Raw genomic sequence first — 14283 nt, 5'->3', positions numbered from 1 at the left:
GTGTGTAGATGTTGCAGCTGATACCTACCTCATATGAGGCAAAGGATTTCAAGCCGCCACACTTGTCTTTTGAGCTCATAAGAAAAACTGTCACTGAATTCAAGGGAGTGGTTGAAAGATTCTGCCCATTGATTGAGGAGAATGTTTCTAAAAAAGGTAAGAGATGTAAGTGTTACATTAATACTGTATGTTGGAAGTTACTTACCAAGGTGTTTGTAAATTAACACCTTTTACCAAGTGGATAGTTTGTAAATTGTTACTCATGTCATTATATTTCTAAAGCATGTTTTCTAGTATTTACAAAACATGTTTATGACGACTAAAAGGTGGTCTTGGCTCTGTTTTGCTTTAGTTTACACAACCAAATCAGTGCTTGAGGTTCCCTGTTGCTTCAAACAAGAAAAGTCTAATTCAACACATTGATAAAAGAACAACAGGCTTTACCATGGTATTCTCCTTACTTCCTTGTCATTACAAAGCCCAAGATGGCCAATGACTACACTAATGAACAATTTGGATAATCACATCCACCAGGTGTGTAAGGACACATATGCAAAATTGAAAACGCAGCACTCAGGTGTGCTATACAGTACAGTCTTCTTGTTGCTTTTACAGTAGTTGTTCTTCAGAGTCAAAGTGTATGTACTTTATGCAGTAGTTTTTATTTGCCTACAGATTTTATTTGTTTCATTTTGATTTCATTGTTGGTTGATTAACTGATATATGGTAAGAAATCCTGTAAATATTGAAAGAAATACATCTAAATGATCTCTTACAGTACATAACAATGTCTGGGCAAAAATCTAGCACATGCTATTTCCTAAAATTAGCTTCTTTACAAATGTGTGTAGCATTTATCACTGCAGTGTGAAACTGGCTGCAATAGTGTCTGATCATTAAGGACTGTGTTTGTTATATGACAAGTAATAGCATTTTCACAAATATATATATATGTTTTATATGTGTATATTTTGACTGAGGTGTGTATGTTTTGACTGAAGTGTGTCATTTTGCAAACAATCAAGGAATTATGCAAACTGAGTGTGGCGTTTGGATAGCTGTACTTATATTTTGCTAAAATGAACCCGGTTTTAAAAATTGAGTGTAAACAATTAAAAAAAGAACTGTAATATGAAAAAAAACGGTGAAGTGTTCCTTTATCCCTCCTCAGTGGTGAAGGCCTCCGAGCTGGCAGGCCTGCACTTCTCTGTGGGCAAAGTAGAGCGCCAGCTCAGCACCCACCAAGAGCGCTTCACCCCCAACGCTGCCGTCTACCTGGCAGCCACCCTCGAGTACCTGACAGGTGAGCACCCTCGAGTACCTGACAGGTGAGCACCCTCGAGTACCTGACAGGTGAGCACCCTCGAGTACCTGACCGGTGAGCTCCAGCAGCTTCCAACAGCTATATATTTGTATGTATATACTGTATATGATAAACAATTCAATCATTTGATTTATTTATTTATTTATTTTTTAAGATTATTTTTTGGGGCTTTTTATGCCTTTAATTGGACAGGACAGTAGAGAGTATGACAGGAAACGAGCAGGAGAGAGAGTAGGGGTGGGATCCGGAAAGGACCACGGGGCGGGAATCGAACCCGGGTCGCCGGCGTGCGGTGCAGGTGCCCCAGCCAGTCGTGCCACGGCTGGGGCCATCATTTTATAATTTAATTGCTATTTGTACATTAAAATATTATGACACATCCCTGATTAAAACATCCTGTTACTGTTATCAGAATTTCATTTTTATAGTAGGCAAGGGAAGACAGATTTGTGTGTTCAACTGTAAGGGTATGCTTCCTTTAAGAATGTGTTTGTTATTGTGTGTACTTATCCAGCCGAATTATTGGAGTTATTTGGCTACAAAGCAAAGGACGACCGAAAGGAATGCATATCCCCCTGTCACATCAAGCAAGCTATAGTCAACGATGAGGAGCTCAAGGGGGTAACAAAAGCACGCACACACACACACACACACACACACACACACGCACAAAGAAGTAGTAAACTGCTGCCCCTAGTGGGTGAGGTGTGTTTACGGAAGTGTATCACCTGCTTAAAGTGTAAACTGGTGTTAGACATGTAAATAGTGTAATGTGGACATTGACAGTGAAGCTGGACCTTATTTAATCTCATCATATTCCTGAGGTACAATAGGCAGCTCTGAGTCTCTCCATGGCCCCTTGTCTGAGTCTCTCCATGGCCCCTAGTCAAGGTCTCTCCATGGCCCCTAGTCACGGTCTCTCCATGGCCCCTAGTCACGGTCTCTCCATGGCCCCTAGTCTTGAGTCTCTCCATGGCCCCTAGTCTTGAGTCTTGAGTCTCTCCATGGCCCCTAGTCAAGGTCTCTCTATGCCCCTAGTCTTGAGTCTCTCCATGGCCCCTAGTCTTGAGTGTAGATTCTCTCCATGGCCCCTAGTCAAGGTCTCTCCATGGCCCCTAGTCTTGGTCTCTCTATGCCCCTAGTCAAGGTCTCTCCATGGCCCCTAGTCTTGGTCTTTCTATGCCCCTAGTCATGAGTCTCTCCATGGCCCCTAGTCTTGAGTCTCTCCATGGCCCCTAGTCTTGAGTCTTGAGTCTCTCCATGGCCCCTAGTCTTGAGTCTGAGTCTCTCCATGGCCCCTGGTTTGCGAACGATAAAACCTGGTGGAATCTAACTTTATCATCGAGCATGTTTGGTTATCAACAGGGAATGTCTGAACACCACTATCACACAGTACTACTGCCCAAGTCTGATTTAATCTGGCAAAGAAATGTCACATCCTTTATCGCAAGAGTGGCACTATATAACTTTAAACTTTATATTTCAACCGTTTTAAATTCCAAACTTTCATGCAATAAACAAGTGACATCCATGAGGTAAACATAGTGTTTTGACTGCTTACTTGACTGTTTAGCAGCAAAAGCAGCAAATGACTGCTTTTGACAACAGGTGTATTGGATTAGACTCCCAGGTCTGGGTGGGTTGGATTAGACTCCAGGTCTGGGTGGGTTGGATTAGACTCCCAGGTCTGGGTGGGTTGGATTAGACTCCCAGGTCTTGGTGGGTTGGATTAGACTCCCAGGTCTAGGTGGGTTGGATTAGACTCCCAGGTCTAGGTGGGTTGGATTAGACTCCCAGGTCTTGTTGGGTTGGATTAGACTCCCAGGTCTTGTTGGGTTGGATTAGACTCCCAGGTCTTGGTGGGTTGTGGTTCTGAGCTGGCGCTGCTGTTTGGCTCCTCCTCCTCAGCTGCTGCAGGAGATCTACATCTCCAACAGGAAGTCCAGAGTAGCCGCCGCCAAGAGGATACACCGCAGGAGGGGCATCAGGAGACGCATCGGCCAGAGGAACAAAGGGAAGCCAGGACGCAAGCCCAAAGGTAGGGCTCACACACACACACACACACACACACACACACACACAGTAGATCTGTTACACACACACACACACACACACACACACACACACAGTGTACAGTTGACACATAGTAATACTCATGTGATTATTCTGATGCTCTTCTTTCATCCTTTATTCCCTCCCATTTTCATCCTTCTCACATCTCTCCTCTCCTTCACCCTTCTCTCGTCTTGCTGTACCCTCATTCTCTCCATCTCTCTTCTCCTTCACCCTTCTCTCGTCTTGCTGTACCCTCATTCTCTCCATCTTTCCATTTCTGCTCCTCCTTCCTCTTCCATCCTGCAGAAATGGCTTCCCCAAGCAGACAGCAGCCCAGCTCATCCTGAAGGCCATCTCCAGTCACTTTGTTAGCACGACGACCTCCTCTCTGAAAAACATATACTTTGTGCTGTTTGACAGCGAGACGTTCGGGGTCTACCTGCAGGAGTTGGCCAAGCTGGACGCCAAGTGAGGAGAGCCAACGTTTTTGTTTTTGTTTGTTTTATAACTTTATGGCAGTTGCCATGGAGATTCCAGAGCGCCAACCCAGCACAGCTCTTCATTCCTGCGTTCGTTGTTTTCCATTTTAATTTGTAATGCCCTTTTGTGATTGGCTGATGTGTGCCTGTGTTGAGTAGGCTATAGCACAAAGGATTAAATAAATAAAGCTGAATTACCTTTAACACACTTATATTCCGTATTTTCCCACTAACCACCACCTGGGTGATGCACAACAGCCATTATGTGCCAGAACACTCACCAGCTTGAGGTGGACGGACGGACGGACGGACGGACGGACGGACGGACACACACACACACACACGAGGGAATGCATAAGCCTGGTGTTGGGATTTTTTTTTTTGGCCAGAGGGAAGAGTGCCACCCACTGGCCAACCACCAACAGCACCTCCAGCACTTCCAGCAGCAACCTGGTCTTCCAAGGAGGTCTCCCATCCAAGTACTAACCAGGCCCACTCCTGCTTAGCTTCAGTAATTCAGCTGAGACAGGGTATCCATTGGGCCGGCTGCTGCTAGCAGAAAGTGGTAAAAACTAACAATTGGCAGTCCCACTTAGAACCAAGTTATCAGATTATTTGCGTTAGCTTTGTTTTCTCTCGCTCTCACACACACACACACACACACACAACCCATAACTATATGGCGGTAGTAATTGTCACACTACACTGTCCACATTCTGTCCACATTTCATGAGCAGTTGGGGCTAACTGAAGATGATGTACACATTGCATGGACCTGATGGATCTTGGTAAGGAACTTGTGACCAATGAGCTTGGGGTTTCCCCTTCATGGTCACACATTCTGCTAATACTCTGTAATTTAATATTCTTCATGTTGTACTTTGATAATGTAATATTCCTTATGTCGTACTCTTAACTAAATATATATTTGCCACATAACGTTGATAACAATAACATTGGTGGTTATTGAATGATGCTAGGATTGTCCATATCAGGTTATTTAATGATGTGAGGATTGTCCATATCAGGTTATGTAATGATGTGAGGCTTGTCCATATCAGGTTATTTAATGATGTGAGGATTGTCCATATCAGGTTATGTAATGATGTGAGGATTGTCCATATCAGGTTATTTAATGATGTGAGGATTGTCCATATCAGGCATCATCTTCAAAAGCGGTTTCCAGGATGCCCAGAAGGACACTAAGAGAAACTCGGAACCTTGGAGAAGTTCCGTCCCATCCCAACGTTCTGAGCAGAGCTCTCGCCGGTCCGCCTCATCTGGGTCAGAACCTCATGCAGCTGTTGAAATGTTTACACACTTTACAATGCAGCTGATGCACAATGCTGTGCACTGTACAATGCAGCTGTTGAAATGTTTGTACACTAACTCGGTTAAAAAGGGGTTAGAATAGTACTTTCACGCGCATGTTTTCTCCCCAGTCATATTCACAGGAAAAGAATAAAACTAAAGTGATAAGGTTCTTGCATATCAGCTGGGCAGTGGGCATGAGCATGAACCAGGCAGCAGAGACCCATGTTGTTTACCTTATATTTATTACATAATAAAAAGTACATGGCCATTTATTTATATATACACAATATTTCCAGGTTTAGCTCAAAATTAGTTCCTGATTTCAGCTAAGAATGCAGTACAACATACAGAATTGAGCTCACACAGACGCAACCGTCAGGACTGAGGAGAGAACCAAAGGAACCCGGTTCTAGCCCTGCCTTGCGTCAGGACTGAGGAGACCCACAGGAACCCGGTTCTAGCCCTGCCTTGCGTCAGGACTGAGAAGAGACCCACAGGAACCCGGTTCTAGCCCTGCCTTGCGTCAGGACTGAGGAGAGAACCAAAGGAACCCGGTTCTAGCCCTCTCCTCTGGCCCTGTTCCGTGTGTGGATCCGGTCTAAACAAAAACATCCTTTACCAAAGACTATAAGCAGCCCCCTCCTCCTCTGGTGATGTGTGTGTGTGAGAGTGTGTGTGTGTGTTATGAGAGACAGAGAGAGGGGAGGGCCATCACCTTCATAGTGTTACGCTGTGTGTGTGTGTGTGTGTGTGTGTGTGTGTGCTGGGGACATGGCTGCCATAAGGCTACTGGTGAGTGGAGTCCAGTAGGTCCTGAGCACCACGGTGAGGGAGATTCTCTGGGCTGATCTGGAGGTTCTGGGGGTTTGGCGCCCACGGCTCTCTTCTCCTGTGCTCGCGCCCTGGTCACTACACACCATCCGTCTCAAACAGCGTGTGACCATCGTGTGACTTCACTGACCAACCACTAGGACTGGACCCTCCAGCTGGGAGCCGTGGTGACCACATCACATCGACATGCCGTACAAAGCACGCGTATTACACAAGGCAACGCAACACAACTGCTCTTTAAATAATCTCTTTAAGACGTGAAAATCATTTCAAAATAAAAATGACAACAATAAAATTAAAAAAAACCTGACTCTGGAATTCAAAAGGCTAAATCTGCTATTAGCCACACCCTCTCCTACCCCGTAACCCCTCCCATCGTGACTAACCACTCCCACCCATGGAGGAATGTTCTAGAACGGCTGCTGCATCACAATAAGAGCTCCACGGCGACCGCTCACGGGTGGAATAGCAAGTAGCCTGAAGGTGCTGTGGCCTCTGATAGGGAGCTGGACGAGCGCTTCCCAGACATGTGACCCCACCAGCAGGTCAGATCGAAGGGTCACGTCTAGGAAGACGCCCAAAACCCGCCCGTGGAATAATAATTAACTCTTTGGATTTCCCTAAAGGATTTCATGTTGTAGCGCATTTCATATTAAAAATAGAATGATCTGTGTGTTTTGTTTGTTTGTTTGAGAGTGTGTGTGTGTGTGTGTGTGTGTGTGTGTGTGTGTGTGTGTGTGTGTGTGTGTTTGAGAGTTCCCCCAGACTCCTGCTCCATGTTAGAAGAGCGCCCCCTGCTGTTGAGACTGCAGGTCTGCGTGCACACTAAGGTGCAGCGCCTACTGAGGTCGAGCGGCTGTCTTCCGCCGGAGTCCTGCGCGGGTCTGTGGTCAACCAGGAGCTCGGGGGCACTCGGTTAGTCGGTCAGCTCGACAGATGAATGTCGACGTTAACGGTCGGTCAGCTCGATAGATGGATGTCGACGTTAACGGTCGGTCAGCTCGATAGATGGATGTCGACGTTAACGGTGGGTTGTGTGTGCATTCAGGCCTAGTATAGAGCACTGCGGTCCTCCAGTCTCTAGCTTACAGTGGAATAATCTTAGTAATAATAATAGTCATTAGAATAATAAATAGCGCAGTTTGAGAGGGTGGCTCGAACACAGGAGGACTCAGCCTGACTATATAGCTACACCTGACAATGCTACACAACTGCTGCTTTTGTAAAAAAGAGTGTGTGTGTGTGTGTGTGTGTGTGTGTGTGTGTGTATATGGGCCACCAATTTTGCTGTTGTAAGTGTGTGTGTGTGTGTATGCTTTGTACATGGTGACCATGCTGCCAGTTATGCTTCATTCTCTGTCACAGGCCCTTGGTGAAGTCATTTCCTTCTGAGTGATTATGTCATTTCCTGTCCAGCACTGATGGTATGGGTTAAAGGGGGGTGGAGGAGTGGGGGTCGCGTGGGGGTCACGAGTTACTTGACCTCCGTGGGGTCGGCGGGGTCAATAGGTCGCTGGGCGGTTAGAAGGGGAACGGGGGAGGTGGCCTCGATGAGGGCGGGGTTTAAGATGATTGGCAGGGACATGGGCGGCACGCCCACCTGTAGGGGCGAGGCCAGCGGCTGCAGGATGAGCGGTGATTGGCTGAGAGACGGGGGCGACTCTGGGGGAGGGGACATCTTGACGGGGGTGGGCAGAGGCGGGGTGGGGGGGGGCACTGGGGACGATCGGTCCGTACCTGCGGACGAGACGAGGACACACAACATCAGGATTAATCACCAAGCAACATGACACCAAGACTACGCAAACAATAAGAGTCCTATCCACGATATTCCGTAGCCAACAATGGGGGTCGCCATGACACCGACAACGGTTATCTATTTCCGGCGAAGCGTTGTATCTATTTTAACGTGACGGTTGACGGTGCTTAACTTCTCATAACGCATATAAAAGTAAACTTTTCTATTTTATATCGGTTATATATGATGTAGTATATCCATGCTGAGGGCAGAATTGTCAACATTTTGAAAGAAATCTAAGTCGAAGCATATTCTAGTTAGCTACCGAGAACGCCCATGTAAACAGAATGAACGGAAGTTGAAAACAATATCGGAACGCTACATATTTCCGGGTTAAGGAATAAGGTGGATAGAGAGGGTCAGGATTACCGTAATTTCCCGACTATAAGCTGCGGCTTTTACATAACTTTTGCAAACATTTCTTCAGCTATGAGGTTAATACAGGGGGGCAGGTAATATGGTGTTAATATGGATTTGTTTCTTTTAACTTGCAAAAACACTGTCCTGCAGCTTATACACAATGCGGCTTATATGCGGGAAATTACTGTAAACACTACGCAACAGTCAGAGTCCCAGTACAGAAGCTATTCCCTCCTGCTGCTGCTTTGCGGTTGCTTGAGCCTTACTGTAGCTATTAGAAAGCTAGATACCGCAGGTGCCACTCGTAGACACGGCTGCCAACACCGTACTCTCTACGGGAAACTGTTGTCGGCAATAAAAGGCACCTGGTTCTCCATTGGCCCCAGTGATTGTTGCCCCCATCAACGGGGCGGCGCTATTTACGTACGTTCTGGAGCCCAATGTTTAATGTCTTTGGCTGTAGTCATGACAGCCTGTGATGATAAGAGACATGAAAAGCTCATAGGCCAGAGATGAGCAGATGAGTGCAGTTCTCACCGTTGGCACTAGGTGGGGCTGTGGTGTCCTGGGGGGAGGCCGGTCGGCTCGGGGCCTTGGGCTCAGTGGGGGGAGGGGAGGGGGCCGCAGGCTGGGGGGGCTCAACAGGCACACTGGGCACAGGCTCTGCTCACACACACACACACACACACACACAAAACACAAAACATTTCAGCAAGTGAGTGAGATAATGCAGATCAAATAAACTCAAACTTGTATGTGCATTTTGTACAGTATTCATGCTTTGAGAATGAATTTTAAAAACGTGACTGCGCATACATGAATTACAGACTCTGTGTTTGTGTGTGTGAGTGTGTGTGTGTGTGTGTGTGTTACCGGGCATGACGGCCTGCTTGAAGAGCTCCTCTCTGAGGTGAGGCAGGAAGCAGTCGATGCGCTCCCAGGTGATTTCCCAGAGTGCCGAGTATCCGGTGCGGGAGTCGGAGCTCAGGAAGATGCCGGCCGTATCCATCACCAGCAGCATGTTCTTCAGAGACTCAGGGATCGCCTCCAGCTACACCACCACAACAACAATAACAACAAGTCAACACAACAACACCAAGTCAACAACAACTACAGTACAGTCAATAACAACAATAACAACAAGTCAACACAACAACAACAACTACAGTCAATAACAACAATAACAACTACAAGTCAACACAACAACAACAACAACTACAGTCAACACAACAACAATAATAACAACTACAGTCAACAATAACAATAACTACAGTCAACAACAACTACAGTCAACAATAACAACAACAACTGCAGTCCACACAACAATAACAACAACTACAGTCCATAACAACAACAACTACAGTCAACACAACAATAACAACTAAAGTCAATAACAACAACAACAACAACTACAGTCAACACAACATCAATCCAGCAGCATGTTCTTCAGTCGCCTCCAGCTCCAACACAACACGACTACAGGCACTAATGACTAACACGTCACCAATCAATACGATCCTTCAGCTTGAGTGTGTGTGTGTGTGTGTGTGTGTTCTCACCAGTAGATCACTGGAGCCGGCGTGCATGTACTTGTCCATGAAGTCCAGGATGGTGAGCCACAGAGCAGCAAAGGTGGGCAGAGAGAGCAGAGGAGAGAGATGCTGCAGGAACACCTGAGGATGCACACACACACACACACACACACATTAGGAACCCAAGAGAGAGATTATGTGTGTTATGTTATGTGTGTGTGTGTGTGTGTGTGTGTGTGTACCTTTGAGAGTAGTGTGCATGCCCTCATGCGTGTCTCCTCCATGCCTCCTACGTCAGCAGGACTGATGTTATCCAGCAGCTTGGTCAGAAGGGGAAACAGCACCTGCAAACACACACACACACACACACACACACACACACACACACACACACACACACACACACACAAATGAGAGGGTGTTTAAAGGGTATGCATCTCCCTCCTATCTGAGGTAGTTCTCCTAGTCTGTGTTATGCGACATAAGTGTGTATTACACATATCCCACACTGAGTTTAGGTGTCAATTTGTTGACGCCTTCTTCTTGATAATGTTTGTGTGTGTGTGTGTATACACCTTGTTGAATCAGGACACCCACTCAGCTGCATCTAGTGTCTGCAGGTCATGCTTGTGTGTGTGTGTGTGTGTGTGTGTGTACCTTGTTAAAGCAGGACTCCCACTCAGCTGCGTCCAGTGTCTGCAGGTCGTGCTTGTGTGTGTGTGTGTGTGTGTGTGTGTGTGTGTGTGTGTACCTTGTTAAAGCAGGACTCCCACTCAGCTGCATCTAGTGTCCGCAGGTCGTGCTTGTAAGTGTGTGTGTGTGTGTACCTTGTTAAAGCAGGACTCCCACTCAGCTGCGTCCAGTGTCTGCAGGTCGTGCACCAACAGCGCCCTCTGGAGGTAGGTCAGGGCCTGCATGCGCACCTGCCGCCTCGCATCAACACACAGCCACGCCATACCTGAGGGAGGGAGAGAGAGTCAATGAGTGTGTGTTCGTGCATGGGTGCGTGTGTGTGTGTGTGTGTGTGTGTGCATCTGTGCGTGTGTATATGTGTGTGTACATTCCAATATTTGTGTATATGAGTGTGAGTGTGTGTGTGTGTGTGTGTGTGTGTGTGTGTGTCTCTCTCTGTGTGTGTGTGTGTGTGTGTGTGTGTGTGTGTGTGTGTGTGTGTGTGTGTGTGTGTGTGCGTGTGTGTGTTCGTGCATGTGTGCGTGTGTATATGTGTGTGTACATTCCAATATTTGTGTGAGTGTGAGTGTGTGTGTGCCAGAGGTGGCCAAAGTACACACGCCCTTTACTTAAGTCAAAGTGCACAGTAGATGCACCTTGCTTACAAGTAACAAGGACTTCATGCTCATGTAATGAAGTTGAAGTGTGTGTGTGTGTGTGTGTGTGTGTGTGTGTGTGTGTATGTCACCTTGCAACAAAGGACACCAGCAGCTGCTCCAGAGTGTGTGAGAGTCGGCCTCGATCTTCCTGCCGGCAGCCTCTAGGTGGCGCTGTTCCTCGGCCCAGGAGCTGTAGATGCTGGCAGCACGCGTGTGCAGCGTGTGCATCAGGTCCAGCAGCTGCAGCGGGAACACCAGCGCTAACGTTAGCATTCAGCAGCGTAGAGAGCCTTAACACACACACACACACACACACACACACACACACACACACACACACACACACACACTAACACTAACACACACAGGGTAGCTGCTCCAGGCACTTTAGCGCTAACATAAGCATTTAGAGCAGAGAGCCTTAACACACACACACACACACACACACACACACACACAAACACACACACACACACAGCAGCAGCTGAACTGCACACATTAGTGCTAATGTTAGCATTCAAGGCAGAAACCTTTAGCATTGCATAAACTACCACTAAATGCATTGCAATGAAATTACGCTTACGGTACTGCTGCTTAACAATTAGCATTGATATAACAAAAAAACACTCATATTGACTTGCATTGTTACACGGCAGATGCAGGTGTGTAAGTTGTACGTCTACAATGCTACTCTCATGCTGGCATCTTGAATTTCCCCTTGGGGATCAATAAAGTATCTATCTATCTATCTAGCAGGCTAAAGCTGCAGACATGCTTCAACACGGTGATGAGGCCGGGAAGGAGGGAAGGAGGGAGGATATGCAGGGGAACCTTTAAAGTTAGCTCTGGCGAAAAATGACCTCAGGTTCTTTTTCTGCGTTAAAACACGCAGAAAAACATGTAGCATATGGGGCATGATGAGTCTATAGTGTACGTCACTGATTGGGCAGGTCATCTGCCAACCGCTGGAAACGTTGGTGAACTGTGGTGCTCCAGACTAGCATCTCCCCTGACAACGCTGGTGAACTGTGGTGCTCCAGACTAGCATCTCCCCTGACAACCGATGGAGACGCTGGTGAACTGTGGTGTTTTAGACTAGCATCTCCCCTGACAACCGATGGAGACGCTGGTGAACTGTGGTGTTTTAGACTAGCATCTCCCCTGACAACCGATGGAGACGCTGGTGAACTGTGGTGTTTTAAGGCCTATTCGGACGGGATTAGTTTTATGGGGTGACATCAGGTAAAGTAATAATTACCAGGTAATGTAGTCCCGTCCGGACGCGCCATGTCAGTAAACATAACGGAGTATGTCGGTGACATTTACAGACACTTTTACCTTCCGTAAAACGGTCCGGAGAAATTACCTTAGGTAATATTAATCCCGTGCGAACGCAACCCTCTGTAAAGATGTCTGTAATATTTCGTCACATCCTGATTTGAAAACAATTCCACCATAGTCTGAATGAAAACATAACATGCTGTGCAGCTCCTAATAGGATGTCGCTAGTTTGCCTAATAGCTTGATATTGTTAGCCATTTCAAACTACGTATGGCATAACATAAAGCTAATGTTTGCTAGTTTAACCAACTTGTGTAGTCTTTCAAATCTGAAAATGCCGCACGTACCTGACGCAAAGTATCACGTGCACGGCGACGAAGATGTGACGGCAGAACGTAAACGTAGTTACTCCTCCCATGTCAGGTAAAATGACAGAGATGTCTAGTCCCGTCCGAATTGGACATTTTTATTACAGAGGTCATATGATAAACCTGCATTACTCTACGTCCCCCCATAAAACTAATCCCGTCCGAATAGGCCTTTAGACTAGCATCTCCCCTGACAACCGATGGAAACGCTAGTGAACTGTGGTGATTTAGACTAGCATCTCCCCTGACAACCGATGGAGACGCTGGTGAACTGTGGTGTTTTAGACTAGCATCTCCCCTGACAACCGATGGAAACGCTAGTGAACTGTGGTGATTTAGACTAGCATCTCCCCTGACAACCGATGGAGACGCTGGTGAACTGTGGTGTTTTAGACTAGTATCTCCTGGAAAGTAGCTCTAGGTTCGTGGCCAGGCTAAACTGAACCAAAAACCTCATCGGCATCAATTTGGATTCCACTTCCTACTAAGGGGCAAGCTGATAATATGCACAGCTGCAGTAATCACTCTGTTAAAGTTTAGCGATTTTATTTTACGTTTGCTAAAATAGAGGTGATGATGACAAAGTTTACAAGTTAAACGTCTTTTCACATAAAAGCTGTTGGGCCCGTGATGTCGGCCTGGAACTCCCTCCCTGAAGAGCACGGAGGTCGGAGGTCGGAGCTGGTCATGTGGGGTCATGAGAGGTCACATGGGAAGGTCAGGAGGTCAGGGGTGAAGGGTGAGGCGGCAGCGGGCCAAGGAAAGGGTTCCAGTACTTACGTCCTGACTAACCTGTAAAGACACCGTGTGGGGTCATGTGGGGTCATGAGAGGTCACATGGGAAGGTCAGGAGGTCAGGGGTGAGGGGTGAGGGGTGAGGCGGTGGCGGCGGCGGGCCAAGTAAGGGAGAGGGTTCCAGTACTTACGTCCTGACTAACCTGTAAAGACACCGTGTGGTAGCTGGCCGGCACGCCCTCGTCCTCCTCGTCGTCGCTATGGGAACGGGACAGCCGCTGGCTGGCCTTGGCGCGGCGGGAGGCCACGTCCTTCTCGCGAGGCTTCTTCCGCAGACGACTCGACTTGTCGTACTTGTGGCTCTTCTTCTTCTCATGGGTGCGGTAGCCTAGCGTGCGCCCACACACACACACAAACACACACACAAACAAACACACACACGCGCACGCGCACACACACACATACACACACACACACACACACACACACACACACTGTGTCAAACTCCTCTCCTTCTCAACGACCACGGGCAGACAAACCTAACAGGGAACTCTAGCACTAACAGCAGTAATGCCCTCTCCTATCAGGCAGAATCCTAAAGCACTGTGTAGACGCTCTGTAGGCAGCTGTGTGTGTGCTTGTGTGCTTGTGTGTGTGTGTGTGTGTGGGCGTTAATCATTGCTACATGAGTGCGTGTGTGTGTTGTGCAGGTGTTAAAGGCACCCTTAACACTAGTCAACTCCGTCGAGACTGGCCTCTACAAAATCACACACACACACACACACACACACACACACACACACACACACACACACACACACACACACACACACACACACACACACACACACACACACACACACACACACACACAC

General features: G+C 47.3%; 2 protein-coding genes across 4 annotated transcripts in view; one reads left to right on the top strand and one right to left on the bottom strand.

Moving 5' to 3' along the window:
- Positions 1-916: 916 nt before the first annotated feature.
- On the top strand, positions 917-3975 carry LOC134064378 (histone H2A-beta, sperm-like). The gene is made up of 5 exons (XM_062520297.1): positions 917-923; positions 1172-1303; positions 1839-1945; positions 3233-3362; positions 3686-3975. Exons 1-5 carry the CDS (start codon positions 917-919, stop codon positions 3724-3726), a joined length of 417 nt encoding a protein of 138 aa, XP_062376281.1. The 3' UTR covers positions 3727-3975.
- A 1422-nt stretch (positions 3976-5397) lies between these two features.
- The window catches only part of gbf1 (golgi brefeldin A resistant guanine nucleotide exchange factor 1), a 119322-nt gene continuing 110436 nt past the window's right edge, over positions 5398-14283 (bottom strand). For 2 of the 3 annotated variants that reach the window (XM_062518895.1, XM_062518896.1), the window contains 8 exons: positions 13600-13796; positions 11114-11264; positions 10521-10651; positions 9936-10037; positions 9721-9834; positions 9035-9212; positions 8699-8824; positions 5398-7740 (listed from right to left, as the gene is read on the bottom strand). In XM_062518895.1, coding sequence (XP_062374879.1) covers positions 7478-7740; positions 8699-8824; positions 9035-9212; positions 9721-9834; positions 9936-10037; positions 10521-10651; positions 11114-11264; positions 13600-13796 — 1262 coding nt within the window. In that variant the 3' untranslated portion in view covers positions 5398-7477. The remainder of the gene's footprint in view (positions 7741-8698; positions 8825-9034; positions 9213-9720; positions 9835-9935; positions 10038-10520; positions 10652-11113; positions 11265-13599; positions 13797-14283) is intronic. The other variant, XM_062518898.1, reaches the window with a different exon arrangement.

This window comes from Sardina pilchardus, chromosome 18 (genome assembly GCF_963854185.1).
Source record: "Sardina pilchardus chromosome 18, fSarPil1.1, whole genome shotgun sequence".
Classification (NCBI taxonomy): Eukaryota; Metazoa; Chordata; class Actinopteri; order Clupeiformes; family Clupeidae; genus Sardina; species Sardina pilchardus.
This window is presented reverse-complemented; position numbering and strand designations above follow the sequence as displayed.

Bases quoted from the DNA above. Each gene is read 5' to 3' on its own strand.
- LOC134064378 (XM_062520297.1), top strand. The intron at 1,304-1,838 runs GTGAGCACCCTC...GTACTTATCCAG, and splicing joins CACCCTCGAGTACCTGACAG to CCGAATTATTGGAGTTATTT. The intron at 3,363-3,685 runs GTAGGGCTCACA...TCCATCCTGCAG, and splicing joins GCCAGGACGCAAGCCCAAAG to AAATGGCTTCCCCAAGCAGA.